The sequence below is a fragment of the Leuresthes tenuis genome, unplaced genomic scaffold (genome assembly GCF_036924035.1).
Source record: "Leuresthes tenuis unplaced genomic scaffold, fLeuTen1.0.hap1 SCAF_18, whole genome shotgun sequence".
NCBI classification, from domain to species: domain Eukaryota; kingdom Metazoa; phylum Chordata; class Actinopteri; order Atheriniformes; family Atherinopsidae; genus Leuresthes; species Leuresthes tenuis.
Window position 1 is genome coordinate 16,919,955 of NW_027325372.1, and position 19,129 is coordinate 16,939,083.

Consider the following 19,129-nt stretch of genomic DNA (forward strand, 5'->3'; position numbering starts at 1 on the left):
ATAAACAAAACTATGCCCACGTGTAAACTACCGCAAAAAGTGAAAGATCAAATCTCTGCCACAAGTAGAAGACACGGTCGCGAGAAGGAGCTTCACATAAAGAAAGCATTTGGGAAAAATCATTAAATATTTGTTTTGATCTCATCACGCTGATCCAAACATCAAAATCCTCAAACAACATTTAATGGGTAACTTCATGGAATGAAATTGACACCTCAAGTCTCTTTAATGATACTTTCTGATTTATATTTTTCGCGAGTATTCTTACATTTCACATTAACACATGGTCATAGTTTTCTTGCGTAGATTTTAAGTAAGAGCGTTCATTTGAAATGCTTGAATGGCTCCCTGTTTACCCCATAATTTAAGATATGGAAAGAAGTATTGTGGACATTAAAAAATGCTTTTGTTCTACTACTACAATATCAATATTTGATTCCTGTGGTCTGCAGTATACATCTGCCTTTTCAACATATATATATAGATAGAGAGAGAGATCTCAGAAATTTAAGGAAAGATCAGAATATAAACTTAAATGTGCTCATTTGTCAAAAATATTGATGGTGTGTGAGAGAGAAATGTCTCTGGGTGCCTAAGTGAAGCAGACCTGAAAAATCCTTCGTGAAAGTAGACATCCTGTCGCTCCAATTTGGGGCAATAAGAGCCACAATAAAATTCTCCCTCTATCTCGTCGTGTCCTTGGACATGTGCGCTCTGCTGCGTTTTTCCAGGTTGAAGCGAATCTTGGCCGGCCTTGCCATTACCAAGCCCAGGTGTCTGCGCGCCCCCCCCAGCTTTGTTTGCAGCCTGTTGCACTGACATGAGGAGATTCGGGAGAAATTCATAAATCGGGTCAGTCATACTTTAGCAACATGTCCCTGAGAGCTCGTTTATGCACAATAGTTGTCGTTTTTCGTCGCCGAGGGTGGACGTCTGTCAATGGCTGAGGCTGAGAAGGCAGACATGCCAAATAATCTTAGTAAATAAAGTCTGTTGTGGGTGATTTAGAACTATCTTAACGTGATACAATAACCAGTCTTAAAGGTAAAAAGACGTAAAGGAGTGACTAAGGAGCATTTTCTGTGGAGATTTAAAAACAAAGCAGTGCGCACCTTTAGCAACATCCACACAAAACATAAAATGCTTCATAAAATTTCCACTACATTGAAAAACTAACACGAGCTTTAAAGTCTGTGCACTTTTCCAAACAGAGAGCCCCTTCTTTGTGGGACATATGACCCAGAAAGGAAACTAAATACATTCATTAATAATGTGTGCCGGGTATTAAGTTGTTTTGGCCCGCACGCTTCACGATGTTGAAGTAGCATGGGAGGGCCTATCGATATCTTTGTGTTACAGTTATTAATTGTAGCTATTAAATCTTCATTTTCACAGCTGCCCGGCTATTATATCCTGAAAACACTTTACTCTGACCACTGGCTTTGATCAGACCCATATAATGGTGGCCGAAGAGGCCGTTTGAGTCGTATCATGTTCGTCCTGAGTGCAGTTATGAACAATAATGCGGCGTTTTATTACATCCAGCGGAAGCATTTATTTTTCACGAGAGACAAAGGAGAGAAAGGCTCAGTCCGCACAGATTAAGGTCCAAAAAAAGCCGTTCGCCACTCGAGCTGACATCGAAAAGGCAGAGTTCAGCTAAATGACAGGAAGGAAAGGGAGACGCCATTCCTTCCCCATCACAATCCAATCAACCATTTTAATAACAACTTTTGGAAGACTATTTGGCACGCACCGACACCAATGTGTTTTGAGAGTGAATCAAAAGGTTTTAGCGAATGATTTGCAGAGGAAGAAGAATGAACAAAACACGTGATGTGATTTAAGATGCGTTCCACTAGTATCTGGAATATAAATTCCATTTGGTTTGCGCCCAACACATTGCCTATTATGCCGTATTCAATTTAGTAAAGGAGAACGTTCCCCAATTCAAAACGTTTGTGGTTAGACTGGGTTGCAGAACCCTCTAGGTACGAGCTGGCTATGCTGTACTTAAACTATTAAAACAGTCTAGCTCAGCAAAATGAATAGCACATGCAGCATGAAGTCTTGGCACACGTGTTGCCTTATTAGGGCTTCTGGGAGACTTTCTATAACGCACGACCAAGTTGGCACCAGAAAGAAATGTGGAGACTAAACACAAAACGGCCCTTTCATCACTCAAATTATGACTCTGTGACGGTATATGCTCATATTTGTTTGCCGCAGTGCAAACTATTCAAGCTCCAAGCTGCTTTGGCAGCCTTACCTGCGTTCATTTGAAGTGAGCTTGGAGAGCAGAAGACCCAAGGCCATGACTTTGGTCCCAATAGCGCCGCCCGGTGGCAGGATCGTCAAAATCCACAGTGTAGCCGTCTTCACTAAACTGATTTGAGGTGGATAAACCACACGAGGGGGAAACGCTTCTTAAATGAAGTCGACCCAGCCAGCTAGAGGCTCTTCCAATCCGTCCTCTCCCTATCGCTGCTGTCGCCTCCTTGGTAACACAGTTAATAACCTTGGGTCTCAGACAGTTTATTGCACTGCACTCCAATTGTACAAATGCTCCAGACTCTCAGACAGCTTTTATGGTGGCGTTACTGCAGCAACGGAGAGGATGTCCCGTAATTAGGGACGGAATTCCAGCGCGCAGTAAAGGATGCGCAAGGCAAGGCCGGACTATGGCAGAGAGAGGCAACCATAAACTTCAGCCTCTCTCCCCGCGTTTATGGCCCTTTTGACTGTCATATATGAACGCCAATGCGCTGCGGCCAGCTCCCATAAACACAGTGATAACAACAGCAAATATGGCGACCCTCGCCAAAAGAGCCTGCTGTTGAAGGAGAGCTGCCAAAGCTAGTCAGCAAAATGACAGCTTGCATGCACGCAGAGAGAATCTCAGAAAGAAGCAATCGGAGGACAAAGTGGTGGAAAGTTGAATGTTTAGCAACAGTAGATGTTGTTTAGATAAATAAAGGTGTTCCTCAAAAACAAAAATGTACTTCATATGGATTTCAAGAGAGGTCAAATATTTTAGATTGGTCAGATATTGTTGAAAATATTTGGGGAAACACATCAATGGGAACATGATTTTATTCTCACGGAGAAATCCCCTCTTTAAAATACCTGTTTACAGTGGATTCATTTAGACTCCATGACGGAAATTTTTTACTCATTTTGACATGATTTAAAAGATTCGGCACTTTTTTTAGACACTTAATTGCCACAATTTTGCAGTCAGCGTGTGTTTAATGTGTTGATTTGGTGTGCGTAAAAGGTTTCACATGTGCGCAGCAGTCGACACGGGATACACAGCTTTTTAAAAGAAAATAAAAAGAAATGTGAAAAAATATAGTAACCATGACAGCAGTAAGTCGGTTTTCAGTAATCGTTTGATTTGTTTTTATTTGGAAATATAGTATAGTACACAACAATTTGGACATATCAAGCAGTTGATTCAATGCGATGACCCTGACCAGCCTTGCCCTGACAGCACACTTCAAATAGTAGCTTTTTTTGTCTTTGTATATTGCGAGTACCCAAGGAGCACGAATCATGAAAAAAGAATCTGTTATCAATATAAGACCAAAGAGGCCCGCATAATAGGCTATACACCTGTGTGAATGTATCGGGCGTGTACCCCAGTGCAACTCCACACGGATCCGGTGTACAAGCTTATCTCTCTGGTTTGGCCTGCATGTTCAATACTCTACTGACAGTCTCCGAAAATCAAAAGGAGAGCAGGGACTTAAGTATTTAGAGTAGTAAGCCCTCATTTTGCAGGCAACACGAGAGACGACAAAAAGATGGTTTTGAGGTCAACTCACATTCAGCATGGATTCCAAACAGCCCGCCTTTAATAGTGACTTGGATAGCCGTGGCATTAAAGGAGATAGTAAACGAGTGGCTACAAAATAAATAAGCACACAAAACAAAACACATCATTCTCGTCCGTACGGACTCATTATTTGGTCACACCAATACAGATTCGATCAGCCTATAAGTCTCATATTTACCTAAATGCACCACTTTTCTTTTTAACAGACAAAAAAAAAAATCAAATATAACATTTGATTACAAAATACACTACAGCAGTCATTTGGTGACTGCAGCTTTTTTTTTTTTTTTTTTTAGTTTTTTTTTTTTGCCCGCCTGAAAGGGAAATAAACAAGGCGTCTGTGATTCACAATATTAACACGGGCCTTCGCTAATACACAGTCTAAGCGGGAACAGAAAACCGTTTCTATATTTTCCCAATTCAGAGACCGTATGAGCGAAATCAAGTCCACAGACTGTCTCAGTTCAAGGTATTTCATATAATCGGACAGTTGTCCTCGAACTTGAAATTAACCATTGAGCAGTGTTATTGCTGCTGTCGCGGCCATTGTGGTACACAAAGTACACTGGAGAGAGTCAGTCAGTTTGTAAACGTAGCCAGCCCCACAGCAGGGGACTACTGGAGCTGTAGCGTGGGTTGTTCTGGTTCCTAAAGCAGAGGGTTGGACGTGTAATATTGTAATCTGTCTCTGTTCAGTTTCTTCTCCTTCATGCGACGGTTCTGAAACCAAATCTTTACTTGTCGGTCGGTGAGGTTGAGCATCCGCGACAGTTGCAGCCGTTTCTCCTTATTTATGTACACGCTGAAAAAGAATTCTCTTTCAAGTTCTCTGATCTGATATTTGGAATAAGGGCACCTTTTCTTGCGCGTCCTCTGCCCACCTAGAAAGTAAAAATAAAAAGATGAGAGATAAGTAAAAAATAAAAAAGAACACCAGTCAGAAAGAAAATACAAACATTTCTGATTTGACAAGTATGTAAGAAAAAAGATTTATATGCCTTGGATGTTATCCACATTACGCATTAGCGGATTTCCTTCTACATAAAGCATTAGCAACATGTTTCCCATTCTGATATTTCAACTGTCATATACACTGATATTATTTCACACAGAAAATACGACCAGACCAGTTGCTGTTGGCTCATTAGAGAATACACTTGGGCTTTGACAATTTCTAGCAAATGAAAACAAGCTCACTTTAAAATATAAGCAACTAACAGCTACAACAAATGAGACCGTGCTGCACGAGACAGTTTATTTGAAAATATTGGTTTTATAGAGGACATAATAGGGGAAATGTACGAGTGGTAACACAAACCCTACGATAGCTTTAACAGCAAAGCTCATGTGTGCTAAACCTTAAAACACAGGCACCACCCTCATTACATGCAAGGGCTCCTTTAACGCAAAGAAAGCGTGAAACAAGCACGTACGTAATAAATGGAAATAACAGGTCTGTGCAAGAATCCACGTTCCTAATAACTTGGTGCTTTCTGGAAACGTCAGGAAGTGTTACAGAAAAAAAAATCACCGGCCTGCTGTCTTTCACGGCCAATTTCAATTCCAAACACGTGATCCTGCAGTTTATAACAAAGTTTTGTTGGGGGTGGGGGGCTCTACAGGCCCTCTATAAACCTTATATGCTTATAAAACAGCATATAAAATTTTTAACAGCAGCGCGCAAGATTGCAAACTTTCTCTCATAACCAAGGCGCTGACTTTAATACGTACTGCTGCTGCTGGATTTCTCCTCATTGTTGCCGGAAGATAACTCAGGGCTGCTTGTTTCATCCCGCTGCTCCTTCGCCTCGTTGTCCCGACAAGATGGTGCTTGCTCCGGCGCAGAGCTGGGCTGTTTGATCGCTGTTTTGTCCCCTGAGAAGGCATGCGTGGAGGAGCTCTCCGACGCGTTACCGTACGCCGTCTCGTAAAACTGGTCGAAGGCTTGTGGTAACACGCCGTTTCTGCCCACATTCCCGTAGAAATTGGTGGCAGCGGAGCCAGCGCCCGTATGGTGGTGGTGGTGGTGGTGGTGGTACGCGGCGGCAGCGGCGGCTGCGGGGCTGTTTTTGCCAAACATATCCCCCACGACTGCGGTTTGCGCTGACAGACAGTCCCGATGCACCATGTCCTCCGCGCTGGGGTAGCACTGGGCCAAGTTCCCCCTGTGTGGCCATTTACCGGATGCATCTATAGCAGCATAGTCCCTGAATGTCACCTCTCTGACTGGTTGGACCTGCGGCAGGTTAGACGAGTAAGAGTATGTCATGGGGCGGGTGGACGGGGTCTGGGATAAAAACGAGGGAAGACCGGAGAAATCTGCCCCCGCCGATACATAATAAGTGCAACTGGGTAAATACATGTTCGATCCGACGGGGACCCTCTCGTCAAAATCCATCATCGTAGTTCAGCCACTTCTATAACTCTATGTTGGGATTGGATTCCTCTATAACCGCCCTGAACATGGCTCTGAAGCGCCGTGCCTCGAGCCTCTTTGAAGCAGGTTCGCGAAGCAGAAATTTGGAGACGTAAGCTGACGTGGAGAGCCATCTCCATCCACTCCTCTGAGGAGGAGGACACGTGACCACGCGGTAGAAATTGACAGATTTTCAAGCTCAGTGTTTGCGTAGGCGTGCTTGCGTGCGTGCGTGCGTGCATGCGTGCCTGCGGGTGTGTATGCTCTGCAAAGAGAAAGAGTGTGGAGGAGTGTAAGAGACATGACTGCTGTGTGTCCTGAAGCTTGACATTGGTGGTTTATCGCCATGGCGGATTTAAATGAATTCCTTTACATGCAGCTAAGTCACGAGAACGAAAAACTATTTCCAGATTGCGGTTGTTCAAAAAAAAAGATGAAAGATTAAAATCTTTGCCAAAATACTCCTATGAATTTTCCAAATGTGCGCTTCCAAATAATTTTGTCAAATATTCTGCAAAATTTTAAAAACTTATTGTCTTCTTGATTTTTCCAAACGTTCTTTTGTTATTGTTTTTTAAGCATGCAATTTATGGAAAAAAAACGCATACTGTCAAAACATATCAACAACAACAACTAACTAAATAAGCATCACTGATAACTGGAGGACGCAGAATAGACATTTTCCCTAAAGTCTGTTTTTTTAAGGATGCCTTAGTCATCATTTGGTGGTTTTACAACATAACATTTGGTTGATTGGGCATTTGGTTATCAGGGTCATGTTCAAAGTAGCGGCTAATGTTTCAACCGGGAAAAAAGCCTTGTGATATCAGAACAAGCCCAAACTGAGATTGAAGACCAAACAGCAAAATAAATACTAGAACCAATCTGTCATAACCACCGTGTTTGATGAAAGCAGAGACATTATAGTTAAGGCGGTCTTTTATGTGGTCTCTGTTGTCTATAAAACCATTCACCATTAAATACTTGACTTACATGTTAGCTTAAGATTACTAAGACATTTAAATACTGTCATACTTACTCGTTATTCAATAGAAAATACTATAGCAGATGCATCTCTTATTGAGGGAAATACGCCAAAACCGGTGGTTAAAATGTGTCGCCATCTTCTTCATTTGGTGACACTGTGAAAGCTTGCAGAAGAGGTAAAAATGTATAAGAAATAAAACTAAACTCGCATTATTGAAGTCCGGTCCACTTTTACGCACGGTTATTTCGCGACGCTTGGGTCAAATTCAAATATGCCTTCTTCTGCAAGGAGACATCTATCAGAACGCAAGACTACATCATGTGTGCCTGAATGACTTTATCTAGCAGTTTCATACGTTTTTATTTTTCCCCTCTCATGGGGAACTCTTTTTTCTTTCTTTAGATTTTTGCGTCAATCCACATAGTACACGAGCAAAGGAATCAGCATTGTTTACAAACTGATCATTTGCTGCAGAACTGTAGAATGACTGCAGTTGCATTTTACAGTTACATCTGCAAATAAATTCGTAATATGTCCATATTATTAACATGGGATAAACTGATAGCTGTATATGAAACGTTTTCTCCCCATATCAGCGAATGCAAATTATAATAGTGCATGTATAGAATCTCTACTGAAATGCATTTCTGTTATTTGATTTGGTAAACATGCCACATTGCGAATTCCGCGGTGCTCTTCTCTGAGGCCACCATGCAGCCTGTTTTAGAGAGGCTGCAACCTGACTCTAATGTGCTGTGAACGAGAGACCTGAGCTCGGATTAAGATCGCCGCGGCTGGTCTGGCCCCACAGCCTGACATGCATATGGGGATTCAAGGGTCTCCTGGTGACACATATGAAACACAAGCCTGAAATATCACAAACACTAATACTGCGCGAGCAACAACCAACGCCCTGTGTGTGTATCAAAACATGGAAAAAGAATACAGAGTCCTGCTTACAGGCCATTTTATTTGGATAAATTGCACGGACACAAACAAGTTGAGTGTCTTTGCGACCACACGCTCCGCCTCTCAGTCAATCCAGACAAATTCTACGAGTTGTGCTGAAGCTTTTAAGCTGTAATTGAGGACAGGATGCCCAGGAAAACCAAAGCCAGTTCTGCACAGACCTGCGTTTTTATAGCTGCTATAGTATTCCACTGAGCTTTTTTTCCCCAAGCCAGACAGACACCACAAAACTGGCCAAGCGTGATAGGAAGTCGCCACCTACGCGGACTCAAAGCCAGTGACTGAGGAATTTCAAAAACATAGAATCATTTGTCTGTAAACAACTAAGGTAAGATTTCTTCTTACACTAAATAAGCTGCTCTTCAACCCATTGTCAAAAAAAATCTTGGGTTTGTTGATTTTGATTAAAACAAGCAAAAGAAAAGATAGATTATAAGATTATAAAGAGGGGGAAGCAAAGCTGTGGTCCCATTTTAGGACAAACGTGTTTTTATTTTTTTAAAGAAAGTGGTTGTGTGGGTCCTGTGGCCAGCACCGAGGAGCTGTTTTTGGTCATCAGAGCTGACAGTCTGGTGCTGTGTAAAAACTCTCAAAGCCAAAGCTTTGTCTGTACGGTCGACTTCAAGTTCGGGGGAGGGAGAGGGTCCTTTCACAGAGAGCAAAAGGCCCGCTGTGCCCCGGATGGAGTTCTATTAATTGCCTTTGCATCTACTCAGGCTAGGTTACGAGATTGGTTGATAGTGTGAAACTAGAGCCGTAAGCAATAGGGGGAAAAAATGAACCCAAGGTCGTATTTTCATATCTAAAAGGTTGAAATAATGGAACTAGCAACAATTATGTTAGTTGGGTAGCACGTGCTCACTAAAATAAGTTCACGTTTACACGCTGTATGCAAAGACAATATACACTGGCATGTTTTTTGTTTTTTTAAAAAAGATGATTTTTTGGAAATAGAAGAAAACATTCTTATCATTTAACTGACAGATACTTGAGTTGTTTGGTAATGAATAACCATGAGAGGCTATTTTGTAGATTGCACACCGAGATAGACAAATCAGGGTATTTACTCAGGGACATTTTGTTTCCCTTCAAAGCTTATGTTCACGTGTTCCTGCCTTAACGTACAGGCGTGGCTAAGAGAATAAAAAACATGCTGGACTTACCTTTTTACTTTACTAAATTAACCCCTGAAAAACGCAAGATTTAACTATAGATTAGGAGAAATCATCTGCGGACTTAAAAGCGACAGACGCACAGTGGTTTTGTCTAAAGAAGAGACCGACATGTAGATAGCCCAATCCGTGTGCCATAAAACTCCGTCAGACAACAAGTAAACAATCAAGTGTGGGGAGGATCTGAAAGTACAGTTTAAGGCCACGTCAGGTAGGCCCAAAGGCTGTAAATGAGGCTAAATGGGCGCATTCAGTCTCTTGCAAAGACATCTCCTGTGGTTTCAGTCTTCAAGTATAATGAAGAAAAAGAGGAAAAAGTCCAGAGCTTTAACACAGCTTGTTTTTGTTTTCATTTTATGGCAGAAAAATGGGCCACCACACCTGCGAATCAAAGCTCCTTTTGACAAGATCCTTAATCCCAAGATGGAAACACTGTCGTTCGGATAGTGCGCCGAACAGGGGGCCGGAGTGGAAACAAAAGCGGTCTGACAGCACCGTGAAGTGAAGAAACGTGCTAAATGTGAACTTTTAGAAGTACATTATCATGCATTCATGAAAAGATAAGGAAAAAAAGACACATTTAGCTTTACTTGACGTAAAGTTTTGGGATGCGCAAACGTGCCAGTAGCTGCAAAACAAAACGAAAGCTGGTGAATTATTTGTTTTGTTGAGCCAAAAAGTTTATAAAAAACACATACGTGCGTGTTAACTTGTGTGTACTTTTTTTTTTTTTAAAGTATCAAATATATAGTTCTACGAAATGTTGTTGAACTTGAATTGTAATGGCATATGTTGACACAGCCTGGGCTCAGCCGCTATGTTGCTGGCGATTACTAAAACCATCAGACCGAAACTTGAAACAATCAGAGGTCGCACTTAGTTGCCTAAATGAGCAAGCTGTAATATGTCAATAAATTTCAACCTGATTCAGCGAGCAACTGCTGATTTATCCACAGGTGACAGAAATGTGAGCCGACGGCGATGGCGACGACAGAGGGGAGGCCGGGCGGCTGCAGGCGGACCACACAGGGAAACCGATCAACTCCACGGTCAACGGGAGCACATCTGGCAAAGCAGGGGAGAGGAACACTGCTGGGTTTGTCTGAGGCTGTGAGACGAGGCGCCTGGACAAAAAGAACAAACTGGGCTTCAGTCGGCGAATAAATGGACATTTACACAAGGAAAGAGTAAGAAGTACTTGACTGCAGTTAGAAGAATAGGCATAAATTATATTAGGCAAATAAAATAGGCATCGGTGTCCTAATTGATGGCTTGGGAAAGTGTAGAGCAAAAAGCACATTTAAGGTTTTTGATATTCAATCTCAATTAATGCTTCTAATCTTGTGCTTGCTCCAATAAGTCAGAAATCTACATTTAGGAAGGAAGGCCGCTGCATCAAAGAAAAAAAAACGCAGCAAAAAAAAGAGTAAATTAAGAATTGATACAGTTTTTATCTTTGGGAGCAACTATGTACATGTTAACGTGTGGATGTGCACACCCGACACCGGAGTTTCGATACATTTTGAATGACAAGAAACAGAAATTTCGTCTATTTTTGTGTTTTTATTTGTCCAAATCGCGTTGTAACGGCTGCGGACACAGCAGGACCGTTTACGGTAAATATATCATGATCCTGGCGTGTATCATTTCGTTCCCATCCCCGGATCTACATAAAAATCAACCGAAAATGTATGCCGAAATTTCCCGCTCGACCTTTGCACGTCCACCTTCTTTGAGAAGCTTTCTTAGTTTTATTGTTGTTGCTTTAGGTTTTTCGTGGACCAAAGAAAACCAAGCTGAGCGTCCGTCTTCATGCAGTGAGCAGCACATCATCAGGGCTTCTTTCTGATAAATCTGAGGATTTCACTTATAGTGCTTTTAAAAATTAAATTAAATGGAAATACCAGTAATCCTGTGATACGTAACCATTGTCTGGACTGCTCCTTCAACCCCACACGTCGCTTTTCGTGAACACTTTTCCACGGAGACGCACACGTTAAGGATTAAGCCAACAGGGCCAAGTGTAACTTACGTGAAGAAAAGCGCAAATTTGCCTTAAATCTTCTGAAAACGTTGATTCTTTAGTGTGATTTAGAATTCGTTTGTGATATAGTGTTTTGAAACGCAAACAACCAGCTCCGCTTTCACTGTAACCCGGTCTTCTTAAAGTCTCTACGGGCTTTATGAATGAAGACAGGACATTATTTGATCTTCAGATTCGAAGTCGAACAATGTGCGGTGACAGGAGGCAGGAAAACCCCGTCTGTAGATGAATCAGGCGCCGAGTGGGACATGGAGGAGGCTTTCACATAATCTCGGTCAAGTGCTTCTATTTGACCGCTTGTCACGGTCTTGGATAAACTCATGTCTGCCGAGGTATTTGTGGTGCATTACGAGATTATCTTCAAGATCACGCTTTCAAGCTTGACCAGAGCTGCGCCGTTGAGTGACTGAAGGTTGCAGGCCTCGCCTCCATTACACACACACACGGACAGCGAAGGTCAATGTAAAGAGCAGCTCTGGCTCTGCCGGAGATCAGCAGCTCGTGACAGGAAGGCGAGAGACAAACGGCTCTGCTTACTGGAGATGCGGATATTATCTATATGCACTGATCCGTTTAGTCAGTAAACAGCTTCTACTTGGATTCAATCCACCCTGTACAGTCTCAGAAGATTTAACCTGACGTGGGTTTTTTAAGTCCGTTCTTGACTGTTCTTGACCTTTATAGTCATTTATTTAGGCGTGGATATTTGTCTGATTGATGGAATCAGATGGCATAATGAGAAAGGTGCCATTTGCTATTGTTAGAAGGCCTTTGTACTCCATTTTTTATCGTTCATTTACAACATGAGTAAGTGTACATGAGTATCTACCTTCTTTTTTTGTTGTCCTGAAATCAGGGACCTCGTTTAAAGCAGCCAATTGTAATTCCCACTTCATCCTTAGTGTGGCAGCAGAATTCAATGATTGAACGCGGTGCTGCTCCATGCCTCGTGCGTTGGCCTATCAGAGTCTGTCCAATCAAAGGCGATGGGAGGGAGAGGCGGAGCCTCGTGCTGAGAGCTCCAAACTCACACATTTCAGGACGTAGGCGGGACTTGCAAGGCTTGTTTTGGTTCTGGTTGAACCAATAAGATGCTGCTCTGCTGCCTCGCAGCCAATAAGCCACCCAGTTTAGGGATACGTCACTTCCGCAAGGCGCTTCCGCTTCCACTTTCCTCCCCTATTTCCTTTGGACTGGGCAGGCACACATCGCTCCGTCTCTCCCATCTCTGAGCGCTATATTTAACACGTGCTCGTCCCGTCGTTTCAACGTCAGAGTACGTGCTCGCGGACGAGCATTTTCACATGGCCACGTCACACGCACGAAATATCGGACCAGTCTTGTCTTTTGAAAATATTCACCAAAGCAGCCCAGAGAAAGTTGTTGTCAATATGGAGTGTTTTTACTCGGGCTTCTACTAGTGAGTGAAACTCTCCCATCAGAGGGAACACGTGAGATGAAACGCAAAACAGAAAAATAGGATAGAAAACGGGACATTTAACCAATAAAAATAAAGTCCAGATAGACAGTAAACGCTTTGCGATTTTTAATGTTCTAATTTATGAACACAACACATATTATTGTAAAGAAGCAGGCTTGTGACTGAATAATATCGTTATTATTAACGCAGTATTTCTCTTATCTAGATCTAAAGAATTTAAAACGAGAAAGTGATTTATTTTTTCGATAACTGCGTGTAAAACCTTCGAAATTTTTAGTACAAAATTGTCGAATGTTAAGATGTAAATCTGTGCGAATGTGTGAAGCTGCCGATCCTTGCGACGTGGATCAGAAACGGTCACATCACCAGGTGTGTGAGCCTCACGGCTGGAAGCAGGAACGGATTTGGTTTCGTGCCTGATTTCCCGTCCTGACCAACCGAACAACGTCTGGCAGCTTTATCAGACAGGCAGGGTGGGCATTTGTCGGTTACTTTCAGTCAAAAAGAAAATAAGAAAAATCTAAACGTATCTATATTTATTATTATTATTAGAAGAAAAGACGCAAACACACACACACTGCGACCAAGTGCAAGAAACGACGCAAAGTCCTCATTGAGACGCACAGCCGTAAGGACACAATTCTTTTAAATTCAAACATAAACGCCACCTTAAAAAAAAACGAAAAAGCAATCATAATATTTCTGATTAAAGTTCGGTACGTTTAGACTTGGATCAACTGTTTAAAAATGCGTCAAGTGGCACGTGGATACGTCTATATCACGCATATCACTTTCTCCTTTTAAATCTACTCAAATGTTCTACTAAATTCTAAGTTTTTTTATTACTAAATATCTAAATTTTATCGAAGAGATAATAATAATAATTTGGATCAACAATAGTGTCAAACTGATCAATTCAGAGCAAAGAAGCTCATCCTGGAACTATTTACAAGAGGTAATACTAAACAGAATAAAGCCCCAGGACCGTTTCATAGATGGATCTAGATAATAAATGGATATTATTTTATTTTTTAGGAGAACATTTTTCAAACATACCTATAGCTCCTATAATTCCTAATTGCTTTAATTTGAGTCATGATTACAGGTTCACTTTGGCGAAGTTAATGTCGATTTAAAAATGTAATAATTAAGAGGATTGTTTAGAGTGTGGCGTCACAGGGAGGGAGGGACGGGAAGATTTTAATAGTGTTGCTTTTGTTGTGTTTTTATGTTCTGAATAAAAACAAATGAGATTTCAGTTCTTGTGTTAATTGCGTGTGTTCATACGACTCGTTTTTGTCAGAATCCAAGGCAAAAAAAATTACCTAATGGTCAAACTATTATCAGTATTAGCAGTAGTTATTGTAGAGTAATTGTAGAAGTATTTTTATTATCATTATTAAGTTGACTTTAAGCTTTGAATGGGGTGTATGACTGCTGACACGCCACTGGCGTATGTTACAAAGCGGCCGCTAGATGGCGACGTCTGCCCATATTTCAGCACAAAGCAGCCTCAAATTCATTCCCTCTTCCCCCGACATGAAGCGTTTTAAGATATATATATATATATATATATCAATTATTGGAAAAGTCAGACAGAATTTCTAAGAAGCGTCTCTGGATAAAGTTTACAACAAGCTCTGCTACCAGACAGTTTGCTTAGAAAACCTAAAGTGTGCGCATGGAACGAGTGCACGCAATTCATACAAAGTTGGAAGTGTCATTTGTTGCATCAGGCTACATTAAGCTGCAGGGGTTATAATCAAATACAGATGATATAAGAATCCATGAAAAAGATCCATCTTCACCATGACTTAGAGAAAAATTCAACCAAGTCCATATTTTATTGGAACGGACTTTGACACACTGGACTCACACACAACATGGATATCATGCTGCAATTTACCTTTTTTTTTTTGTTTTTTTAATATATATTTATAGACTTATATACAACCACAAGAATACGCACACATTATAAAAGCTATGATTGATGAGCTATGAACACGTGTCCTGGATGATTATCTAAGCATTACAATAAGAATTGCACAATGGACTGGATATGAATGAGAGCACAGATTCATAATGATAAGACTAAACTTCATACAAGCTAAGCACGTGACTAGGTTTTAAAAGGAAGCCGGGGTTGATTAATATTTAACATTCCCAAGGTCCGAATCCAAAACATTTTGTGTATCTTCCATTTATCGCTTTTGTTACAGATAAAGGTGTAGCTCGGTGGCGCACGTCTCTCTGGGCTGGGGTCATTTTTCCTGTTTTGAGACTGAGCATTCCAGAAGGAAGGGAAAAAAATGTCACACATACGGCAGCTATACTGTATATTTTCTCTTCTCTCCCACTTGAGTACTTGAACAATATTTAACAACAAGTGGCAGGAAACGGAGGGTCCGGCCTTCACAGGCCCCGGAAAGTTTGTTCCAGAGGCTCCGGAAAATCATTTGCCTACATACATTTGAATAATGTTCAGTCAGTAAGGAGTTTCTTGTCCCGTTTCCATGCGTCCAAACGCGCGCGCGTGTCAGCGTGTAGAAGTAACTCCCGCTGAATTTGTCCACATAATAAAAATGAACTAGCTGATCGTTTTCAATTTGTTGACAATTTTCTTCTCCTTGACGCGTCTGTTTTGAAACCATATCGTGACCTGCCTCTCGGACAGGTTGGTCTGGGCAGATATCCTCCTCCTTTTGTCTTTCGTGATAAATTTATTGGCGGCGTACTCGCGTTCGAGTTCCTTCAGTTGCACCTTGGTGTATGGCACGCGTTTCTTTCTCCCACGTCGATAAGAGCCGGAGTCTCCGCCGGCATGAGACGCTGCGTCTGACAAAGAGAGAAAAGGAGATGTCAGAATCTGTCTCCCTACATGTGGTCTCACGTTATGACCCTCTCACTATTCTTCTTTCCCGGAGAAATAAAAACATGAGGAGTGACGTTTATACTTGTTTCTAGTTAGAATCAGACATTCCTAGATTTGCTTATGGAATGATGCGTTCAATTCCTAAAAAAAAAAATATCTGGGGAAAGTTGGGACAATAACAGATGAGTAATTTGAAAAATAGTAATTACAACAATGTTTTAGGTTTCTAAATTGGAAAAAGAAGGGATGTACGCATTTGGGGATTTTGTGTTTTCCACTTTTAAGCAAATAATTTTAAAATGATTTCCTGTATAATCCCTTATTCATAACAGGCAACTCCTCATGTATTTCTGGTATTTGGTCTGCTGGTTTCACACCCTGTAGATTAACACGCAAACAAGTCAAACTTTCCATGCAAAAGGGGTATTCGGAGGGATTAGCCTACCTGGCATGGAGGATTTCCACATGTGTCCAGGCTGAGGCTGCTCCTTGGCGCAGTAAACCTGGCTGTTCCAGCCGTTGGGAGCGAGAGCCCACGGTTGATAGCTCTCCATAGGCAGCAGGGACTCGTGCCTGGCCTCTGACGGCGCACTGATTGTAGGCACGACAGGAACGTCCAGGTAACTGGGAACAGGTTGGTATGGGCCCGACGGGTAAGTTGGATAGAAAGCAAATTCCTTTGCCCGAGAGGTGTAATCGTCGCCCGAGGCGGACGTGTCCATGTATTTCTCGCCATAAGCTGAGGGGGGCTGCGCTCCGCACGACTTGATGCTGCTGTGATGCGACATTCTGCACGGGTAACCGAAGTAACCATAAGGCAAGGACGCGCTGGATGAATTCTGGGCCGCGGAGCAGGGGCTGCACTGTTTCACCGACTCGCCCATACCGGAGGTGGGCATGTCGCTCGAAGAGTAAGCCGTGCTGGGTGCCAGGGATGCGGGGTGCGCCATCAGATTCCTGCACTGGTTCGCAGCAAAGTTGCCACCAGCAAAACCCTCCATGTTCTTGCTCACTTCATCGGAACCGCCGCCGTTGTCGTACAGAAACATCACCGACGGGTCGACCCAGCGAGGACGGAGGAGCAGTGACGTTGTCATAGCACGGCATCCAACATTGAAGCTTCTGCCTCTTTTTTAAAAAGCCCAGAGACTGAAAACAGGAGATACTGCTTCTCAGGGAGTAAAGCCACTCTGACGCGCACAAGAGCACAGGGCTGGTGATGTTATTGGTCCAGACATTGTCATGTGATCAGGCTATGCAAAGAGGACGGTAAACATCAGCAGATAATTAAATGGAGAAAAATGCGGCGAAGTAAGGTGATGGTTCCTATCAAAGGATTTAACGTTTGATTTTTCTGATTTAGTTGTAGTGGATAGTGGGTTTTTTTTTTTTATTATTATCTATAATAAGTGTGGTAGACATGAAACGAGGTTTCTGTGTGTATTTTCTGATATATTTCAAAATTTAAAATGCTAAAAATGGTCAATATTCACTTAAAATGCATCTAATGTTCAATTGAGAGTCGATTATTTGAAAAAACTTAAATATTTGAAAAAAGAAACTGCTCTAACTCCGCAATTTACAGAGGATTAATAAGCATAGTCCTGTGGCCTTTATGCAAACCGACCCTCTTTGTCTTCCATGCTGCAGGAACAGGGTATTACTAAACGACATACACACAATATAAGATTGTGTTTCTGAAAACATAAGTAGAAAGTATGTCGCATTTTAGCATTGTACACGATCTACATCCAATTACACACGTTTTTTTTATCGCCCGCCAATGCATAAGCAGCGTATGTACGCTTTACTTGATCGTGCATATCCGCGCGGTATTCTATGTGGCGCAGAATACTGTGGAAAAGCATCGGAGTCCATGAAAGTTATGAAATTCCAACAAATAATCAATTCTGGAAAAAAAAAAGGCCCGTAAATGGAGTCTCACGTCACTATCACCATGCGAGTTTAAGGTCAAACAAATTACCCAAAATCTGATATAAGGCCAAATTTTAATGAGAACCATCCAGCCACTCGCCTTCCGACCTGTTTACAACATGCAAAGTCAAAAAAACAGCTCTGGACTTGGAAGTGCTTTACATAAGAGGAAGACGCGGCTGGAGGCCAAGGTCAAGTTGAAAGTTGTTGTCTAGCCATCCAGCCTGTCAGACTATTCAGGCGTTGAAGGGCCCCGTCTGAGCTCTTGAAAAGAGCGGAAGGAGGGTGAGAATTCCTGTCCCAATGAAAGCTATTGGAGGACATTAAGTTTTACTATCATTTTGTTTTCTCCACCGTCTTCTCTCACCAGCTCGTCTGTGGCTGCTTCTCCTTGCTCCATGCGTTAACTTTGCGCCCCAGCGTTGGAAACCTAAACTGAAGGCTGTTGTGTGTGTTTCTTTTTTTTATTTTCCTTTTTCATTTTTATTTGTGGAGGTGTTTTTGACAGATAAGTGTGAAAATGATTTTGATCCCTGAAGAGGAGGGGGGTCGGAATAGACGTGTGGTGTGGTGTGGTGCGTGTGTGTGAGAGAGAAACAGACAGAGAGACAGAGCAAGTGTATGTGTGTGTGTGCTTTTTTTTTTGTTTATGGCCAGTGGCTCCAAGTCTATTCCACTGAGGGAAAATTAACGTGGTGGCACTTTCACTGAATTTGTGTTCAGCTTCAAAGTCCAGCAGGAGTTTGGGCCTATAGTTGTATAGTTGTTGTTAACAGCCATTATATCTTAAAAATAATTTTAAAAAACCTTCCAAAAAGAAGCTACTGCTCACGTGCGTGCCACTCGTGGATTTAGACGTTTGATTCCCACTTTGTTTAATAGAAAAAAAAGTATTATTCCATCTCATTTGGTCAATTTGAACACCAGTAAATCGCAACCTAATATTTAACGCCAACAAAATCTAGCCTTAAATCAAATAGATTGATCAACTGTCAACACTGAAAGCGTCTTTAAGTTTTAAACAGGAATGTTCTGAACCACAACTATGTGACGTTGCGGGGCTATTGGCACTTTAAAAAAGGCAGAGCAAACAGCGATCGACTGAAAATGGTTTTGCTTACTCACATTCAAAGGACAGAGAGCGTTGTAGCGACAAAACCCGAAATTGTAGCTCGCTTGCTTCGTGTTGTTATGTTTTGGGTGTCATTTATTTTGAGTCAAATTAAACTTGATGAGCTGCATTTTAAAGGGAACGGTGCTATTTGTTTTCAGTTGCTAAAGGAAAGCATTTATCCAAAATAAGAGAGTTAAGGGGACTTTAAGACATTTAGTTGGATATGGCAAATGGTAGGTTTATGCTGCATACTGTGGTTTCTTATAGTATCAGGTGTATGTTTAAATAAAACAAACATAGCAAGTAAATGTTATTCCATTTGTTGCTCAAAAACTCTAAT

At 41.8% G+C, this 19,129-nt stretch overlaps 2 protein-coding genes across 2 annotated transcripts; both read right to left on the reverse strand.

The window, feature by feature from the left end:
- Window positions 1-4,208: 4,208 nt before the first annotated feature.
- On the reverse strand, window positions 4,209-6,239 carry hoxa11a (homeobox A11a). Its single transcript, XM_072370428.1, has 2 exons — window positions 5,570-6,239; window positions 4,209-4,719 (listed from the first exon to the last, which is right to left on the reverse strand). Exons 1-2 carry the CDS (start codon window positions 6,237-6,239, stop codon window positions 4,487-4,489), a joined length of 903 nt encoding a protein of 300 aa, XP_072226529.1. The 3' UTR covers window positions 4,209-4,486.
- Window positions 6,240-15,455: 9,216 nt separating this feature from the next.
- Window positions 15,456-16,837, reverse strand: hoxa13a (homeobox A13a). The gene is made up of 2 exons (XM_072370425.1): window positions 16,186-16,837; window positions 15,456-15,703 (listed from the first exon to the last, which is right to left on the reverse strand). Exons 1-2 carry the CDS (start codon window positions 16,835-16,837, stop codon window positions 15,456-15,458), a joined length of 900 nt encoding a protein of 299 aa, XP_072226526.1.
- Between the last annotated feature and the right edge of the window lie 2,292 nt (window positions 16,838-19,129).

What these genes read in the sequence shown, in the direction of transcription:
- hoxa11a (XM_072370428.1), bottom strand. Translation starts at nt 6,239, where the DNA reads ATGATGGATTTTGACGAGAGGGTCCCCGTCGGATCGAACATGTATTTA. An exon ending in GGAGAAATCCAGCAGCAGCA is followed by an intron (nt 4,720 to 5,569) that starts GTACGTATTAAA and finishes TTTACTTTCTAG; the next exon opens with GTGGGCAGAGGACGCGCAAG.
- hoxa13a (XM_072370425.1), bottom strand. Translation starts at nt 16,837, where the DNA reads ATGACAACGTCACTGCTCCTCCGTCCTCGCTGGGTCGACCCGTCGGTG. An exon ending in GTGGAAATCCTCCATGCCAG is followed by an intron (nt 15,704 to 16,185) that starts GTAGGCTAATCC and finishes TCTCTTTGTCAG; the next exon opens with ACGCAGCGTCTCATGCCGGC.